Source organism: Candidozyma pseudohaemuli (genome assembly GCF_003013735.1).
Source record: "Candidozyma pseudohaemuli strain B12108 chromosome Unknown scaffold00003, whole genome shotgun sequence".
NCBI lineage: Eukaryota > Fungi > Ascomycota > Pichiomycetes > Serinales > Metschnikowiaceae > Candidozyma > Candidozyma pseudohaemuli.
Genome location: NW_020194437.1, coordinates 104,961 through 123,552, shown reverse-complemented (window position 1 = coordinate 123,552; position 18,592 = coordinate 104,961). Strand labels below are relative to the sequence as shown.

The 18,592-nt window shown below is 42.8% G+C and overlaps 4 protein-coding genes across 4 annotated transcripts; 1 reads left to right on the top strand and 3 right to left on the bottom strand.

Annotated features, from left to right (window-relative positions):
* Window positions 1-97: 97 nt before the first annotated feature.
* On the bottom strand, window positions 98-8,540 carry C7M61_001829 (anaphase promoting complex subunit 5; the record flags this gene model as incomplete). The annotated part of the gene is made up of 5 exons (XM_024857227.1): window positions 98-1,521; window positions 1,984-2,425; window positions 3,703-4,153; window positions 6,682-7,809; window positions 7,867-8,540. The coding sequence occupies 5 exons, from the start codon at window positions 8,538-8,540 to the stop codon at window positions 98-100; spliced, it is 4,119 nt and encodes a 1,372-aa protein (XP_024714363.1).
* Window positions 8,541-8,885: 345 nt separating this feature from the next.
* Window positions 8,886-10,865, bottom strand: C7M61_001828 (uncharacterized protein; the record flags this gene model as incomplete). The annotated part of the gene is made up of 2 exons (XM_024857226.1): window positions 8,886-9,075; window positions 9,562-10,865. The coding sequence occupies 2 exons, from the start codon at window positions 10,863-10,865 to the stop codon at window positions 8,886-8,888; spliced, it is 1,494 nt and encodes a 497-aa protein (XP_024714362.1).
* Window positions 10,866-10,999: 134 nt separating this feature from the next.
* On the bottom strand, window positions 11,000-13,390 carry VPH1 (H(+)-transporting V0 sector ATPase subunit a; the record flags this gene model as incomplete). The annotated part of the gene is made up of 1 exon (XM_024857225.1): window positions 11,000-13,390. The coding sequence occupies one exon, from the start codon at window positions 13,388-13,390 to the stop codon at window positions 11,000-11,002; it is 2,391 nt and encodes a 796-aa protein (XP_024714361.1).
* Window positions 13,391-14,151: 761 nt separating this feature from the next.
* Window positions 14,152-17,886, top strand: C7M61_001826 (Elongator subunit; the record flags this gene model as incomplete). The annotated part of the gene is made up of 2 exons (XM_024857224.1): window positions 14,152-15,307; window positions 15,566-17,886. The coding sequence occupies 2 exons, from the start codon at window positions 14,152-14,154 to the stop codon at window positions 17,884-17,886; spliced, it is 3,477 nt and encodes a 1,158-aa protein (XP_024714360.1).
* Between the last annotated feature and the right edge of the window lie 706 nt (window positions 17,887-18,592).

Here is an 18,592-nt window from a genome sequence, read left to right as displayed (position 1 = left end):
AAACTTGGTGGGCCTATATCATGATTCGATTTACGAGATATATTTTATTTCGTCAACAAAAAAGTCTACTTAAAGAAACTATCACATCAATTGATCATCAAACCGACAATGGAAAGGTACCAACCCACTCATGGATCTCTTGTTTCACAGCCTCTAACTTCTCATCTTTCTGCAAGATCTTAGCCTTGAAATCCTTGAGTCTGTTGGCTTCCTTTGGCAAATCACCTTGAATTTGCTTCGCGTAGCTAACAGCGAAGTCGATGTATTCCACAATCTTTTTGAAATCCTCTTCACCCATACCCCTAGTCGTCATTGCTGGAGCCCCGATTCTCACACCACCAGGGACCAAAGCGGACTTGTCACCTGGAATTGAGTTTTTATTGAGTGCAATGTTGATGAGTTCACATACAGCCTCGACACGAGCACCATCAATTTGCTTGTCTCTCAAGGAAACCAAAACCATGTGCGAGTCGGTACCATTGGACACTAACAGATAACCTTTGGAGAGGAATTCAGCTTCCAAAACTTTCGCGTTCTTGAGCACTTGCTCCTGGTACAGTTTGAACTCAGGCGTAGCAGCTTGTTTCAAGGCAGTGGCCAAAGCTGCAATTGTGTGGTTGTGAGGACCACCCTGATGTCCTGGAAAGACAGAGAAATTGATAGGATTCTCCAAATCGTAAAGGACCTCTTGGCCAGTTTTAGGGTTGACTGACCTGACGCCTCTTCTGAAAAATATCATGGCGCCCCTGGGTCCTCTCAATGACTTATGAGTAGTGGTAGTCACAATATCCGCATACTCAAAAGGAGAGGGAATAACGCCAGCTGCAATCAAACCCGAAATGTGTGCCATGTCAACAACGAGATATGCTCCCACCTTGTCCGCGATCTCTCTCATCTTCTTATAGTCGATGAGGCGACAGTAAGCCGAGGTGCCAGCCACTAAAACTTTAGGTCTGTAGAGGACTGCCGTTTTTTCCAACATATCGTAATCGATGAGCCCAGTCTCCAAATTTACTCTGTAGGGCATTGTCTCGAAATAGGTAGACACTGCAGAGATTTTTCTCGAATCCGTTTGATACCCGTGTGATAAATGACCACCATGAGGTAAGTCCAAACCCATCAATCTTTCGTGTGGTTTCATTATAGCTTGATAGACTTGCAAATTTGCAGGAGAACCGGATAAAGTCTGGACGTTGACACCCCACTTGTCAGAGGAGACATTGAACGCTTTCAATGCCCTCTCTTGACACAATGTTTCCATCCTATCGATATGCTCATTTCCACCATAATAACGAGCACCAGGATATCCCTCCGAATACTTGTTGCACATAGGAGTTCCCAATGCATCGAAGACTGCCTTCGTAGTGAAATTTTCACTAGCAATCAATACAATGGAATGCTTTTGCCTCGAGACTTCATCTTTGATGATTTGGTGAACCTCCGGGTCAGTTTCAAGCAAGGAGCCCTCCACAAGTTGCTTGTGATCGTTTGACAAGGCGTAGCTCATTTTACACTTCTTCTCTGATATTTGTTATTAAGTCAACTCAAAGAACAGCGAAAATCAAATTATTCCAATAATCCAAGATTCGACTTGAGCAAGAGGATAATTCTTTTACTTTGAAATTTGCTCGTGGACAGCGGGGGAAGGGGTATATATAATGCATCAGAAATTAAAATTATAGGTCACGTGGGTGACTCTGATTTTGAGATCTGAGTCACTTAACTCACAATACAATTTGATCAGGAGCGAATGATCTTGGAAACTCATTTATCTTTATTTAACGATTCAAATCTGAGCTTCATGAGTTCTGGAGCTATCATATGTATAAAGGAAATCCGGAAGCACAAACGCCTAGTCAATCATGATGTAGATTGCAAACTTAAGTCATCCCCGCAAATCTAAAAGCAACAACTAATAAAGCGTTACTCTCAATCGATGAGATATCGCAAGTTTTGGAACGACCACGCATAAGCAGCTCAAACCACTGACTGTGAAGGAATAAAAATTGTAGTTCGAATAATGAGTGCTGATCAAAAACAACCCAATTGGAACCATCATCAAGAATTTCTTAGCTGGCGTGTACTGATCACCGTTATCGATCTGTTCCCACATTGTGAGGTTATCGTAAGCTCCTGAATTGAACTCAAATGGTGTTCCCTTGACTTGATGGAACATGATGTACGACCCTATATTGTACGTCACATTCGTTAGAGCCCACTGCCAATCATTATCAAGAACGCTGATAAAATCATAAAATAGCTTTACGAAGACTATCAATACAATGTGGATGATCCATGCACCTTTGTAGTGAACCCAGTCGGCATTGAGGTTTGGGTTCAAGGACTGGTCAATCTTAGTATCCAATGTATCGGGCTCAAGGTGCTGAATTATTGATGATGAGCGCCTCTTTCTGGGTGTGACAGTCTGGGTGTGTGAAGGCGTCGGTGTGAGTAGCCCTTCTTCTTGCTTTGGTTCCATTCTTATATCAATACAATGTGAGCTTTTTTCTCGATGAACTTGGTATGACGCAATCAAAAAACCGTCGAAGGGTCTGTTTCCTGGATTAACAAAGTCAAAGCAGTGTCCTGAAGTACAACTCACGCAGCACTTAAGATCGCCTCGTTTACAAAACAGTGATCAGACCCCTTACCCGGATATCTCACGTGATTCGTGAGCTCATGGTATCGTACAATGGGTGTGCTATTGAAACAAGCTAAATCAGATTTTATAGGATTTATCCAAAAAAGTGTCATAAAGCATTCTCGCTTAAGAAAAAATAGGAAAACAGAATTGATAATAAAAAAAAATCCAGTTAATGAAGTTTTAAGGGAATTTAGCTCAAGGTAAAGCGTGCGCTGTTTAGGCAATTCCTACGAAGTTTCATAACGGTTGCGAAAACTTGGAGAAGTGTATTTTAACAAGGTCGATAATGTCACATTACTAGAACAACATGCGGTGAGTCATTCTTCATTGAACGAGCAGGTCGGTATCGGAACCATGAGACAATAGGGGTTTCCATATAATCAGATTGATATAATGGTTTTTTATTCTATGTAGAGGTAAATAGGGTTTTCCATTTAATCAGATGAATCAAACAAAAAAAAAAAAAAATTTAACAAAGATAAAAAGGTGAATCAAACAAAAAGGAAAAAAAAAAAAAAAAGAAAGGGCCTTGTGGCTACTCAGCACGGGGAACGCCTCAATTCACAGGTGTATTCAAGCGGAGCTAGTCTGGAAGATAACGAGATTTCTCTATGTAGATTTAAAAAAGGATTTTCTAAAATGAAAAAAAAAAAAAAGAAAGGCGCAAGCTACGGGTGAGGTAAAGCGGTGCTAGCCTGAAGGCGATGACAGCTTCTCTCTAAGCGGACTTGAATTGAATTTGTATTCTATCAGATAAACTGTCCACTTATTGCGATGCAAGATAGCAGCCGACTTTCTCAAAATTGCCAGCAAAAGCCCAGTTTTCTAGTTCTTTGAACATCCTCCTTTGAACATCCTCCTTTGGACCTTCTCCTTTGACTTTCCTCTTCCTTCCTGCTCTGAAAAAAAAAAAAAAAAAAAGAATTGTTAGCTAACTGGCACAATGCAAAAACCTTCCAATAACTTTTTGTGCCTTGATAATCATTTTGAAACGATTAAATGGGGTCACGAGAACAGTCGATTAGAGCAGCACTTGAAGTCATCGGTGATTTCCCGACATACACAGCACAAGAGTGCCAGCCAGCGGCTGCGATTCTCAACCATTGACCGTTTGTATTTTGCTTAGAGACCACGGTAGGATCAACGACTCTAAGACTTGTGCCCTCTTCTTGCATGACACCAGTATCAGTTTCACTACCTAAACCTAAGCATCCGTTTGATTGCAGTTCTAAACCCCAGCTTAGAAGATCGCCGTTTTTCGTTATGGCAAGATAATGGTAGTCGCCCACCACGATATCAATGATCGATTCATTCTGAAGCTTTCGAGGAACCTCCATAGAAAACAGATGCTGTTGCTTTTTCCCTATCAAAATCAGACCATCATCCGTGAAGACAACGAACGTCTTGAAACAGCCGACAATTTTGGTGAATGACACGTTTGAATTCACTTTCATGGACCTTTGAATCAACCACTCGTCGAAAGATTGTAGTGACTCGATGTTACCGCAACTCGCACCTTCATCTGGAAAATCATATCTTTTCAATGATCCACTCCGATCTATGAAAACAATACAATTCTCAAGTGCGACGAAATCAATCACACTTTGCAGATTGGGAACGATCGAGAATATAGCTTCGGCAGTAGGCCAGTCCTCTGACTGTCCAGAAAAGATGGAATTTTCACGAGAATGAACCACGACTAAGCCAATGTTTACGAAATAGCAGGCCGTTGAATTCCATCCAGCTGAAATTCTTGAAATACGACCGAAAGCGAACGGAAAGGTCAAATACACTCCAATATCCCAGCACTCCATCCCAGTATCCCAAGTAAGAAGTCGACCATCATCATCCAAAGCTACGAAGTGTTGCCTTCCGCTTGAGATCGACACGATCTCTTTATTATGAGGAGTTGTTAACTTCAGCACGAATTTTGATTCTCTCTTGCAAGATGGCACTAGTTGGGGACTCATAAGCTTTGGGTCTGGTGAAGCAAGACTATCCTTTTCCAGAGGACCTGGTGGGGATTGGTGGGCAATACGAGATGTTGAAGTACCCGTACAAAAAATCTGTCCATCAGAGAGGATCTGAAAACTATAACCGCCAGCAGTAATAGACTGGATGATGGAACCGTCGAAATTTTCGGTTTTGCAAGGACGAGATATCCCGAGCGTTCTAAGTGATCGCACATTTGAGGGTTTGTCCTTAACAAGATAACCCAAACGCCCATTCCCGCCACTGCCCCAGGTGTAGAGGCTCAGAAGCCTCGAAGAATGTAGAGTATATAATTCTTTCCAATTATGAGACTCAGCGCTGAACGGCCCATACGATCCGAATCTTTTGACATACATCAAATGATAGGCCGCATTTGTCGATAACATGTGATAAAAGAAATGACATGTTTCTGCTAGACTTCTCATATCCTTGATAGCTAGAAGCGTACAGACATTGTAAATTAAAATGTCTTCTCCTAGGTCTGATAAACTTCTCTTCATGTTTCCTGTGGCACAGCTAGTCACTGTTCGTATTTGAATTGATCCGTGCACCACTGCAAGTTTCGTGCTCGGCAATTTGAAGCTCCTCAATATCTGATCACTCATTCAATAATTGAAGGGCCGATAATCATCCGCTAGCAAAAAGACAATTCTCCAATTTACTCATGTATCCTGTTGATCGGCCGGCCAATGCTACATCTTCTAAGGTGATGTCTTTGCGGAACAAAAGAAACTCGCAACATGATTCGAGGAAAAATCAAATTCCCTTCAAACGAAAAGGGTCCTGAGAAAAATTGCAGCCAGTAAAAAATATGAAGCCTCCTTTTATAATCAGACGTAACTGTGAATGTTCTCGTGCAATGAAATCGCGAATTCATTACCTCACAAAAAATTTCACTACTCCTCGAGCAATCTTGCCAACTCGACCTCCTGCGGACACCATACCCACGTCATTCCAATAGGCGAGCTTGATCAGGTGCCACCACAGACGTCAATTTCTCCTTGCTAAGTTCCTTGGTCATCTGGCTTCCACAATATTGCGCGTGTCATCTTAAAAAATGGTTAAAGTCACTGTGAAAGATGTGTTCTTTTTTGTTCCAAACTTGATTGGGTACTTTCGTATACTCACGGCAACTCTATCCTTCATCACTATGAGGCTGCATCCCAAGTGGACATTAGTTTTATATGGGATTTCCGGCTTCTTAGACGCTTTCGATGGCTATGCTGCGAGAAGGTTTAACCAAGGAACGAGTTTCGGCGCGGTGTTGGACATGGTAACCGATAGATGCGCTACAACGTCGCTCATCTGCTACCTTTGCGTCATATATCCAAGTTTCTGTATTATGTGGCAAATGCTTGTCTCACTAGACCTAGCCTCTCACTACATGCACATGTATGCAATGTTGTCGTCGGGATCAGCATCACACAAGCATGTTGATGAAAAGCAGTCTAAGTTGCTTTCATTATACTACAACAATCGTAAAGTGTTATTTCTTGTTTGCTTGGTCAATGAGTTGTTTTATGTCGCACTTTACCTCCACCACTACAACTTTTTCTGGTTGGGAACGGCGCTAGCATACTTAAGTGCTCCTATTTGGCTATTTAAGCAAGTCGCAAACGTTGTGCAAATGAGAAACGCTGCATACATCTTGGCCACAAAAGATGCGAGAGACAAATCAGAATAAGCGTTAGAGATTTGTGGGCGACGTAATCGAGCCTTGCGGAATTCGTGTCTTTCTAAGACCTCTGATACCCGACTTCGTCGCACCTTTGCCTTGGTGTAACAATTCCATCCTACCACTTTTCTCGTTTCTCAGGGTTCGAGCGTTATTGAAGGGTATTTCTGCATTGGGCTCGATGCTTGAGAGTGCAAGCTTAAACAGCTCAGAAGTGGCATGGGGCAAATTGATTCTTAGATTAGCAATTTGTAAATAGATCTGCAAAATTAGGTTTAAATTATTTGAGCGGTGGAGAATTGGAAGGAGCGCTTTTGAAACCTCAAATAGCATCATTTTATCTTGACATGCGGAAAAGCAGTGGATCAACCTCACAGCCAATTCAATGTTCAAGCAATACAAACCATGCTTTGCCGCCCTTGTCATCTGTTCGAGGATTAGAACAAATGATGCACCCAAAAGATTAGCTTGAAGAAGAAGGTCAGACTTAATGAGGTAGCTGGATATCAAATCGGACGGACTTTCTTGCCCCAAAGAGCTAGATTTAGTCCATGACTGGAGTAATCTGAGAGCCTCTCGTTTGTTACCACACGAAGACATCAATTGAACATTGAGGCGACTCACTTCCGCTTTCATCGCGCTGTTACTTGAGCTTGCATCAATCAAGCTGAGGAGTTCTTTTGCGGAGACAAATTCCCCGGTTTTCAATTGCAATTTAATCATGTAGATAATCTTCCAAATGGAGAGCTCCTCATCGAACTTTCTTGATGACAGTGATGAGTCACCAAACAGCGAAATTATATCCAAAACTTTCTCGTCCTCACCTTTCCAAAAGAAGATTTCGCATGCCGACAAAGCTGCCTTGTCATTGATTTGCGAAGCTCTACGACCAGTTGAGATCTCGGAAACTTTGAGATACACCTCTGCCAAGGTTGGGTAGCCTGACCGTAACCAATGACGAGAAGCAATGCGAGAGATCTTCCCTAGTGAATTGGAGTTGCAATTGAGCCAGCAGTAAAGGCTTTTGCTCATCGCCTGGAAACACTTCTTTTGACTTGCACCACAAAGAAGAATATTTTCATATTCCAACTGTAGAACATTGGCGTTTAAAAAGCTTTGTTGCTCTAAATCCTTCACTACAAGAAGCTCGAGGAGTTTTGAATCTCTCTGTTTAAAGGTCTTTTTGGAGGATCGCAAACTTGCCCACTTGTCCAGAGCTTTGTAAAGCCACGTAAGCACAAATGTCAAAGCAATTTCATCTTTGTGTTCTCTGGCAATGTTCCCCGCCTCTTCGATTGTCCTAAGAGCATCTTGCTCTTCACCGAAGACGACATGAAGCGACGCTTTGGCAATGAGCGCAAAATGATAGAATTCCCTTGAACCTTCAGACACAACATAGTCAAAATACTGATGCAAAGCATCAAAGGAGGCATGATAATCGCCGTCGTTGAGATACTCAAGATATCGTAGATAATGAAAAGATGCCAAATAGCTTGAGCTATGAGGTCGATGATTTGTCCCACTTCCTATCGCAGATAATGTTGTAAAAGCAAACTTTTCAAGGGCTGACTCAAAAGTCAGGGGAGTTGTGATACCTATGGACTGAAGCACCTTCGACTGCACCTGTGTCAAGCGTCGAATTTCCAGAGGGGCCACGATCCCAGTTTGTCTTTCTGCAAGCATATCTGGGGAGCCATGCGAACAATGTTTCTTTTCAGCAATAGTTGGCAGCAGGTTGTTTTTGATAAAGTTATCGAAAGCTGAGTAAAGGTCGTCATACTCTTCGAAACTTAGTAGCCGTATCATAATGCTTATATTTCTCATGAAATTACCCAAAGGACTTCTTTTAGAGGGAAGATGGCAGGGCTCGTGAGTATCATGCTCGGAGAATGTCCACTTCTTCACATTTTCCCTGGACCACCTATAAAGGTCATCTGGACCATTGATAGCGGCAATAGAGCAATGAAGCCAATCGGTAATTTTATCAAGCTGCTCGTTATGTCCGTTAGGATCCTTCGTCAAAAAGTAGCTTTTCAAGGAGTAGTGAAAGTCGACTAAGGTAGTAACCAGATGTGCAGTGGATTTGAAGGTAGCGATTGATTGGGTATGGGACGCGATGAAGAACAAGAGACTTCGGGACCGCGGGATCTTTTCGTCTAAGTAGTCATTGACAAGCATGAACAAAACAATTCCAGCAGGCGTCACCCCCCCATCGTAGTTTTTTCTCATGCTATATATATATAATCGAGCAGTTGAATGGGAGTTGACCTGTATTGTCAATTTGCGAAGTAAGAAGCCGCGATTTAGATCAGTACCCAATTTCTTACCCCCACAATTACTAGAGAGCAAAAATCAAGGTGCAGAATTCATGGTATAGGGAGACCAGAAATGCCAAATCAGTGTATTACTAGTTCACTTGTATGAATTGGACTCAATTGCACACGATAAGAGTACTCGACAGCTGTACAACTAGAGCTGAAATGCGCAGGGATGCTAAACCTTCTACAATATCCGCCACTGCTTCTTGTAACTAACTCGGAACCAATTCGAACAGTGTCGCTTATCACTTGTACCTCATTGTGGGTCGCCTTCAGAATCAGATTCCATCTGAAGAACAGGTATCTCTATCTCATCTTCATCTTCATCTTCATCTTCATCTTCAGACGAAGACTTTACATTCGTCGCCCCATTTTCGATAGACAGCAACTTAACTGTCGCTTTCACCTCGTGATCAATGCGGGGAGTCAATTGAATCACACCTCGTCTCGAGGTGTTTTCTTCTGGATCGGAAATATCATAATTCATCATCTCTAATTTTGCTTTCTTCTGTAACGCTGGAGACGCTGACAATCCGCGTTTTAAAGTCAGATTTTCAGGCTGGTGTGGACCACTAGAATCAACATCCTCACTTCGAACGCGCAGGACATTGCAAGGGAATCGGGGACTTGCCATGACACTTGCGAGATCGTCATCGTAGTTTAAATGTCTAAGGAGAGGCAACGAAGATGGTCCATTGTTGGCTAAACTTAATAAAATGTGACTCCAATCGCTCGTTAATCTTCTATCTTGGCCCAGAAAGGAATCCGAAAACAATATCCAGTGCTCCAAAAACTGTCGAGTGATGATGCCAATGGTGGTATGGGGAATGGAAGAGAATCGAGACACCTTGTCGAAAAAAGTCATTCCAGATCGACGCCTTACTGTGCAAAAGCTATGTCTCAGAAAATCTTTTGAGGTCTGCAATGTTGACAATTTGTCCTGAGATTTCATATCAATCTTTGCATGATCGATTGCAATTCTCACAACGGAAGCAATATGAGTTGCATGTGGGAAAAAGCCGACCAAGCACATTAAAGCACCGGCAGCTTCGATAAGCATGGTTAAATCTAGGTGTGCAACACTGTGATCCGCTTTGTATTTCCTGAGACAACGAGCCTGATGCTCATAGAGCTCTAGTAAGCGATGTGAGTATGGCACAATGAAGCCCTTCAACCGAGCTTCCAATGAACGAATCACGTTAAGCAACGAAATTTGCACCTCGAGTAAGTTCTGCAGTACAACGTCTTTTGCCTTATCACCTCTGAAGTGAGCTTTGAAGTGACACAGCGCAATATTAACGGACAAAATAACTTCTGATATCTTCATAATAAGTCCTACTGGAATCTGCACGGAATCACTTGTGGGGCTTGCGAGAGTAGCCTGAAGAATCGATATCAATTTATGAAACCTCTCGAAGATTTGCATTAAAGAGCTCGAGGAGGTAGCCTCTATCTGTAGAGGAGGAAACAATACAATCCTTTCACTTGATGAGAAGTTTTCAGACATTGCTCTCATGTACTCCATTTCGCCAATGGTCATGAAGTTTTCAAAAATCGAAAAAGTCGAAACCATCTCATGAAGAATACTTGCGAGATAGGCCGACCAATGTTTTTGAGGCTCCTGTTTCTCGACCATTGCAATTGTGGGGGGAAGCCTCAACACATTTTGAACCGGCGAGTGATCGATAGGCCCCGTCTTTATAATCCCGAACGTCAGTTTGTAGAGGTCATTGATGAACGGGCGGGATGTCGTTGGATGATGTGTGATTATGGATTGTAAAATTCGGGATGTGACTCCTGGGTCTTTGGATAGGGCAGTTGAGCAAAGGCCGATCAAAGATGGCAACCTTTGCGTCACAAGGTCTCTAGAGAGGGATGGATCGAGCCAAAATGCCTCAAGCACTCTTTCAATACACCGCAAGCATGATCTAAGTAGCTTGCGATCGGTGAAGTTCTTACCTACCGTATTGCAAACGATATCTAGCACTTCAGCACCTTTTTGCACACAAAAATTTTTATCACACAGCAAAGCACCCAATATGTTAGTGCCACACCATGCATCAAACCCTGAACTCGATCTGATCAAGATTTTGCTGATTTGAATCAATTGGTTCTGCTCAGTGGAAGACACATTTTCTTTCTGCGACTCACGGGAGATGTATTTCAAAACGGGCACAATCCTATGACATGTCGACGGACGCTGAAGCTGGGAAGTGATATCACCAAAATCGAGCATACTATTCTAGCGATAATTTCAATGTAAATCGAGCTCAAAATTGTTCGAGGTCCAAGGAGACTGCAAATAGCGGTCCATCGCGATGAGTTACAGTGTATTTGTATTCAATCTTTATTTCCTGCATTTTCCTACTTTCAAAGACGGTTCTCAAGAATTTGCCCAAATTCAAAAGGCTGATAGAGATAGCCCTCACCCACAAAAAATTTGGACATAGACTCAACCCAGTGCAATCTCAAAGAGTGCAACATTGCAGAAGTTCCTTCCATTATCACCAATATGACAACAGTAAGACAAAACCACATACCGAAGAGAAAAACTGTCATGATGACACCAAGAGCGCCAGTAGGACCAAAGGCATTCTCGAGCGTCATTGTCCATAAAACCGTCGAGAGTTGAGCGTGTGCCAAAGAGAGTGCCCAAAGTCTGAGGTAAGATGCCGTATGTGATACGCAATTCAAGCAAAATTCAATGGTGTGAATGACTTGATGTATCATGATGTCTCCAAATCCTTCTTCCTCCTCAAGCTCATCAGTAACCAGCGATTCACCTCCCTGTAGCGAAGTGAGCCTTGATTCGTCTGCTGGGTTTGTAAAGTCAGTCTCTTCGTTGATAATCGCTTCATACGTATCACTGGATTCCTTCAACGACATCTTGTGTTTGAGATAGAACGGCTTCACAAAAACTAACCAGGGAACGCAGATCAACGCAATCAGAAGTAACGTCAACTGAACAACACTTTGGTGACTGTAGAGAGGTTCAACGACTGTACCAGGAGACAAGAACATCGTTATCAACATGTTCAATAATCCGGGCGGTTGTTCTTGGGACTTGACCCAGTCAACTGACCATTTGTAAACAATACAAAGCGACAAATACCCGAATATTGATTGCATGAAGAGCAATCCTGGGACAAAGTTTCCAATGATGTCAATCATGCTTCCGAAATATATGGCATTCAGCAATGAGAAAAAGTATGAATAAGTCATGTGTAAATAACCCATCAACACTGATAACTTCATCTTGTATGAGTTCGAAAAAAGGAGTGAATTCTCGCTGCCATGCCACGCCCAATCTAAGCCAAATGGATAGACACCGACTTGGGTCGCAGTCACAAGTTCTCCGTCGTTAAACTCACTGGGCCATTGCCAGCCTGAAGAGAATAATGTGAGCGATTTAGAGAAGATATCGTTGTACATGAGACCAGTGTACATGGAAAAAGCTCCCATCATGAGCAAGATGTAACGACCTGAAAAGGCCATGTCAAATATCTCATCCCTTTTAAGGGCGCTAATATGTTCTTCCTTGAGAACTAAAATTAACGCAGCAAGGAACATAAGAAATCCGTGGCCCAAATCACCAAACATTATGGCAAACATAAAGGGGAAAGTGATGATTGTAGGAAGTCCGGGGTTAATCTCCTGATAAGAAGCAATTCCGTACGTATCGCAGATACTTTGAAAGGCTGATGTGAACTTGTTTGTTCGGTGATAAGTCGGAGGAGTCTTTGATGTTTCCAAGATGCTCACGATCGTCGGAACAGATTCGGAAGAGCTCAGCGACCTGACCTTCGCAGTAAGACTCTGGATTTCATCCTCAGGGACCCAGCCTTCAGCAATAAGCGTTTTTCTCAGAATATCATAATTACAGAGATTCATCACTTGGTAAACGCGCTTCTCCTTGGCAATCACCTCCCACCATTTTGGCAAATCACGAGAGACAGCAATTAATTCAGAGCAAAGAGCGTTGTCAGTTTCCTTAAGAACAACATTCAAATCCCTAAGCTCCCCATCTAAATGAGCAATTTGACGCAGTCTTTCATCCGAGCCCATGTTCACGTCAAAGACTTTTGCGTCCAAAGATTCCGCGATTTTGAGAATTCGATGATGAATCAAAAGACCATGGGAGAAAATAATGAATACGTTTTTGGGCACATCACAACCACGCTTTGGATCAAAGACGAGTTGAGGGATCTCCTCGGTATAGAAATACATATTGCCCCTCAATGCTCTCCAAAGTATTTGTTGAAGAATACCAATTTTCTCACGATCGATAGTCCCTGTTACAAACTTTGAGCCACTGTTTAAGCTTTCGTCAACGACTGAAGGTGGAAGCACCTCACGGGAGTCGCCAGTGGCGAAGAAATTGTCCACGGTTTTGATTGCGCTTCTGTACTGGATGAGTTCCAGTTTCTTTTCCTGAAGACCATCAGCAGAATTGGACAATTGGTGAACTCGGGATTCCAACAAAGCAGCGTTTTGAGCATACTCATCTATATCGGACACTTGTACGTCATTAGTTTCATAAGGATGAGCGTTGAGACTAATGCCTTTCTTGTCAAGAGCCGATTTCAAAAAAGAATACTGGCGCTCAATGTTGTCTAGAGTTCTCAATTCCTGAACGAAAGCTCTTTGAAACTCGTTAACGCCGCTATTTAAATCTTTGAATTGCATCAGGCCCAAATTACCAATTTCATGGAGAATGTGCCTTGACTCCTCTGATGGAACATAGACCTCAACGAGGGCCATCTTCGCGGAACCTTTGGGTTAGCAAATAAACAATATGTCTTCAATATCTCACATACGAAAGACAGCTTCTTCTTTTGCGGTCATGTCTTGATGAATGTGTTAGCAGTGACCCAAGTTATAAAGGCGCGGCAGCTTGGTCGGCATTTTTGAACAATGCGCACGACTAAGTGATCTTGCGATTGCGCTAGTACACTAAAGGAACTACATCAATTGCTTACTTATTTGATATTGTCGAGCTTTGGAACGTTATCTGGCCTTCTTTATAAGATGTTCCTTTAAAGAAGTTATGTCTTCATCTGAGCATCCTCGTTCAGAGAGGTCCAATTTCTTAGCGTGTTGGATTATGCTTGCGTCTGTCAACTTTATGATGACAATATTTAGTTGAACTATTGATTTTTTATTTCTGTAACTCTTTTAGCCTTCATCGCTGCTCTACTTGATGAGTGATTTTTGTACCAACTTGTCTACATGTAGCGCGCGTGATGAGATGTGTTTTAAGTGCATCAACTTTTTTTCAAGTTAGCCCCTCGTCACATATCTTTTGATAAATCAAGAGTTTGGAAGCTGTGCGCACCGATTAAAGATCAATCTTTGCACTTGAGACTATGAGAAATTTAATAATTCTTGGTGAGGGTCGAATAGAGTTCACATCGAGATACTATCCTGACCTAGAAGTGAGGGAAAGTCTATTCGATAGTACAAATGATGCTATAACATGTCTTTTGTCAACGCCATGTGAAGATGTGTATGAAGTGCAGCAAATGGGAAAAGACAGAGGAAGTAAAGTGCTATGCTTCTTCGAGAACCCGTGCAATGGATCCAAGTTAATCTGTTTCAAGCAATTTGCAGAAAGTGACACTCTCATTTTCATTTTTGAGAACGGTGATGTAGTTGCCGCCCTGCTTCACGAGGAAGCGGGTGATGACTTCTCCTTGGAGATTGTCGGTCTGTTGGATACAAAATTGAAAGCAGCGGAGTGGTCCCCAGATGAAGAAATTCTTGTGTTGATCACATACACTTCTAAAATGATTCTTCTCTCGAGATCTTTTGAACCCATTTTAGAGTTGCAACTCGATGCAATGGATGCTGATGAAGTTGCTGTATCCAATGTGTCAGTGGGTTGGGGAAAGAAGGAAACTCAGTTTCAGGGACGTGGATTCAAGGCGCTTGAAAGGGAGCGTGAAGCTCTTAAGTACGCAGGTTTGGACTTGCAGGAGACGTCAGAGTTACGCGATCCCACGGTGAGAGCAGAAGAAAAAGGTGATCATTCTCGCTGGGATGATGGGGAAGTTTACATCGCCTGGAGGGATGACTGCAACGTGTTTGCTGTCTCACTGAAAAGAGACGAGAACTCCGAAAAAGGAAGGCGCCTTATTCGCTTTTTCAGTAGGGATGGAAACCTCGAGGCAGTCTCTGAAGCAGTCGATGGTCTACAGGTACCATTATGTTGGAAATCACAAGGAAATTTGCTTACCGCGCTGAGAGATTTGCTCGTGGATGGGACGTCTAAGCATTCGCAAATTATCTTTTTCGAAAGAAATGGACTTCGACATGGTGAGTTTCTGATTCTAAATGAAAAGATCATTGATATTTCATGGTCATGTGACGGAGGTATCCTAGCAATACTTTATCATGATAGAGCCCAATTCTGGACCACGAAGAACTACCATTGGTATTTGAAGCAAGAGATCAAAGCAGATGAGGAGGAACTGTTTACCTCTGTAAGGTTTCACCCTGAAAAGGCCTTCACCGTCATCTTGACATTGATGCTGCATCTGATCAAGGTATTGACGTTCGCCAGCGTCATTTGTGATGGCCCCTCAGTAAAAGGTTTGGATGAGGGAATCGTGAATGTTATTGACGGCTCTAAAATCAAGCTAACAGCTCTTGCAATTGCGAACATTCCTCCTCCAATGGGTATGGCTGAATTTGAATTTCCGCTGCCAGTGAGGTCGGTCGCGTTTGATCTGAGCTCCTCGAACATCTATGCATTGACGAACACCAAGGTAATCTACGGAACTCTGCATCTTCAATTACGGGATGCACATTCTACAAGAAGTGTAGAGATTCGCCCCGTCCGATCCGTGGTCACAAAACTTAATCCGAAGCAACTTTGTGCAATGTCTGGTGTTCTTTTTGTTTTATCGGACAGTGTTGAATCTTCATATATCCAAGCCATTGATCCCACGGACGGCGCAGTTCGTTTTGAACATGAATTACCTTCCAAGGCTGTGAAAATGAAACCTACGGTAGATTCTAGAGCCGCCTTGGTAGAGTTGTATGATGGGTCGTTGCTCGCTTTTGATGCACAGGGAGAGCTTGATGGCATCAAGAACTTTTCTCAATTGTGTCTCCAGATGGAAGGCATCAATTTCGAAAGCCAAGATGGAAGTGCTCTCGTGGCTTTTGGTTTGTCAGAAAGCGGAAAGCTATTCTGTGGCAATAGACTTTTGGCCAATGGAGTGACCTCGATCAAACTCACTGACCAATTTCTTTGTATCACTACCGCACAGTCTAAGCTAGTTTTTGTGCACTTAGAAAACTTATTGACGGCGGACTTGTCATATATTACTCAAGGAGACTTGGACGATGAGAGAACCCGCGATATTGAGCGTGGGTCAATGTTGGTGACAGCGATTCCATCCAAATATTCAGTCGTTTTACAGGCCCTGCGTGGTAACCTCGAGACAGTTTTCCCACGTATCATGGTGCTACAAGCTGTGCGCACTTTCATAAAGAACAAGTGCTACCTTGAAGCCTTCAAAGCTTGTCGAACTCATAGAATCGACTTGGATATTCTTCACGACCTTGACCCGACTGCCTTCGAGAAGAATGTCGCACATTTCATCAATGAGATCAAGAAAGTGGAGTACCTTGATCTCTTCGTGTCTTGCCTACATGAGGGTGATGTAACAGAAAGCAAATACTCCGACACTCTCAAATTGGAAGAGAAACGCAATGATGTGAACACGAACCACCCAAATCAAGGGCAGCTCGATGGCAAAAAAGTCAACAAAATTTGCGATATTATTTTGCAGGAAGTTTCCCGAGATGTTTATTCTGATTCTTATTTACAGGTTCAGATCACAGCGCTTGCATGCCAAAGGCCTCCGCAAGATAAGGCTGCTCTCGAACTTGTGTCGGGCATAGCTGACACGACCGCTCAAGATAATGCTTTGACACATCTTTGCTACCTCAGAGAAGCTCTCAAATTATATGATGAAGCATTGGGCATTTATGATGTGGATCTTGCACTCAAGGTCGCACAGAAATCACAAATGGACCCAAAGGAATATCTTCCGTTCCTACAAACGTTGTATGATGCTTCCTTAGCCAGAAGAAACTTTTTGATCGATGATCATTTGAAGCTTCACGAAAAGGCGCTCTCATGGTTATTTCAGCTAGCGGATGAAACTTTTGAGGAGTTCGAGACTTACATGATATCCCACAACCTCTATCGTACAGCATTACGTCTCACAAAGCATATCGAGCTGGCTCGTAATCTGATACTAAAACATTTTGCAAATCACCTTGCTAATACAAGGGATTTCGCAGAAGCTGCTAGACTCTTCGAATTTCTCGATGAAAGTCAAATGGCTTTGGATAATTTCATAAAAGCCAAACTTTGGAAGGAGGCATTGTCAATTGCAAAGAAAATCAAAAATATCGAGGACTATCAAGCGGTTGCTCAGACGCTTGCAATAGAGCTAGAGGACGACCGAAACTATGCAGACGCTGCTACGATACACCTGGACTTTTTAGATAACAAGGCTCATGCTGTCAAACTATATTGCAAAGCCTTTGACTTTGATACAGCATTGCTCACCGCGAGGATTTCAAGTTCGGAATCGATGGAAAACACCTTCATCGAGGAGGTCAAAGAGTCATTTGGAATAATGTCAGAGCTTCTCGCTGATTGTAATGGTCAGCTCAATTCGCAACTTAAAAGACTTCGAGAGATCAGAAAGAAGAGAGAGGTTGATCCGGTTAACTTCTATGGGTCTAACGGTTTTGTTATGGATGCTCCAGATGATGTGTCGGTGGCCCCGTCAGATGCTTCTACTACTCAATCCTTCTTCACCAGGTATACCGGCAAAACAGGTGAAACGGCAAGAACTGGGGAGTCCAGAAGGACACTGAAAAATAAAAAGCGAGAAGAGCGTAAGCGTGCGAAGGGAAGGAAGGGCACCGTGTACGAAGAAGAGTATCTTATCAGATCTGTGGGAAGATTGATAGAAAGGTTGGACTCGAGCATCAATGATGCCGAAAAGTTGGTGAATACCTTATTGCGGAGAAGTATGTGGGAAGAGGCTCATCAAATTTGGCGCCTGTGGAACACTGTCACGGAATTTTTGGAGCAAAACATCAACGAGATCCATGATGTAGCAAGCAGCGATAGGGAAAGAATCGACGAGAACGGGCAGATATATTTGGCTCCAGAGATTCCCATCCCGGTGATCCGCCACTTCCCACGCTTCCAGGCATTGGATTTTTAACTGCGAATTAGAAGATCCTGATGACATAAATTAAATCTATGATTTGGGTAATAAGTAGCAGAAGAAGGGCCATGTAGAGAAAAATGATGAGACATCTCTGAAATATTGCATGAGGTAAAAGGTTAAATCAGCAAATATTTGGATGCTCCCGACTAGTGAAAGAGAATACTATCCTGCCATACCTACTGTTCCAAACCAAGCGAACCTGCATATATTCATTTAGTGTCCTAATAGAAGGTCGCGTACGATCGTTTACACGACGGAGTTTGATCGAAGACTTCGATGGACTACATTGGCGGCATCCTTAAGAAGCCCAGTCTGGAAATTAAACCAGAGGAGGCAATTCTGATTCTAGGGGATCGCTTGCAAAACTCAAAATTCCCTGCCGACAGGCGCTCCGCAGTCCTTGGCTTAAAAAGCTTTAGTAGACAATATAGGGAAGTGGTGGTTGAGTATGCGTCCAAAGCTCTTTTGAAGGCAATTATAACAGATTGTGATGATGTCGGTTCAATAAAAGCAATATTGGAGACATTACTTCTTTTATTCATGAAAGGCGCCGATAGTGGCGATGCAGCAAGAGGTTGGATTAGCTCGCACTCACGCTTCCAAAATGGCAAGTATCCATCACCCTTATCAATTGAGGACTTTGAGGTGGATCAGTTTTCTCTATGGATTGCCGATGAGTTCAGCGCGAGTCCCCAATATC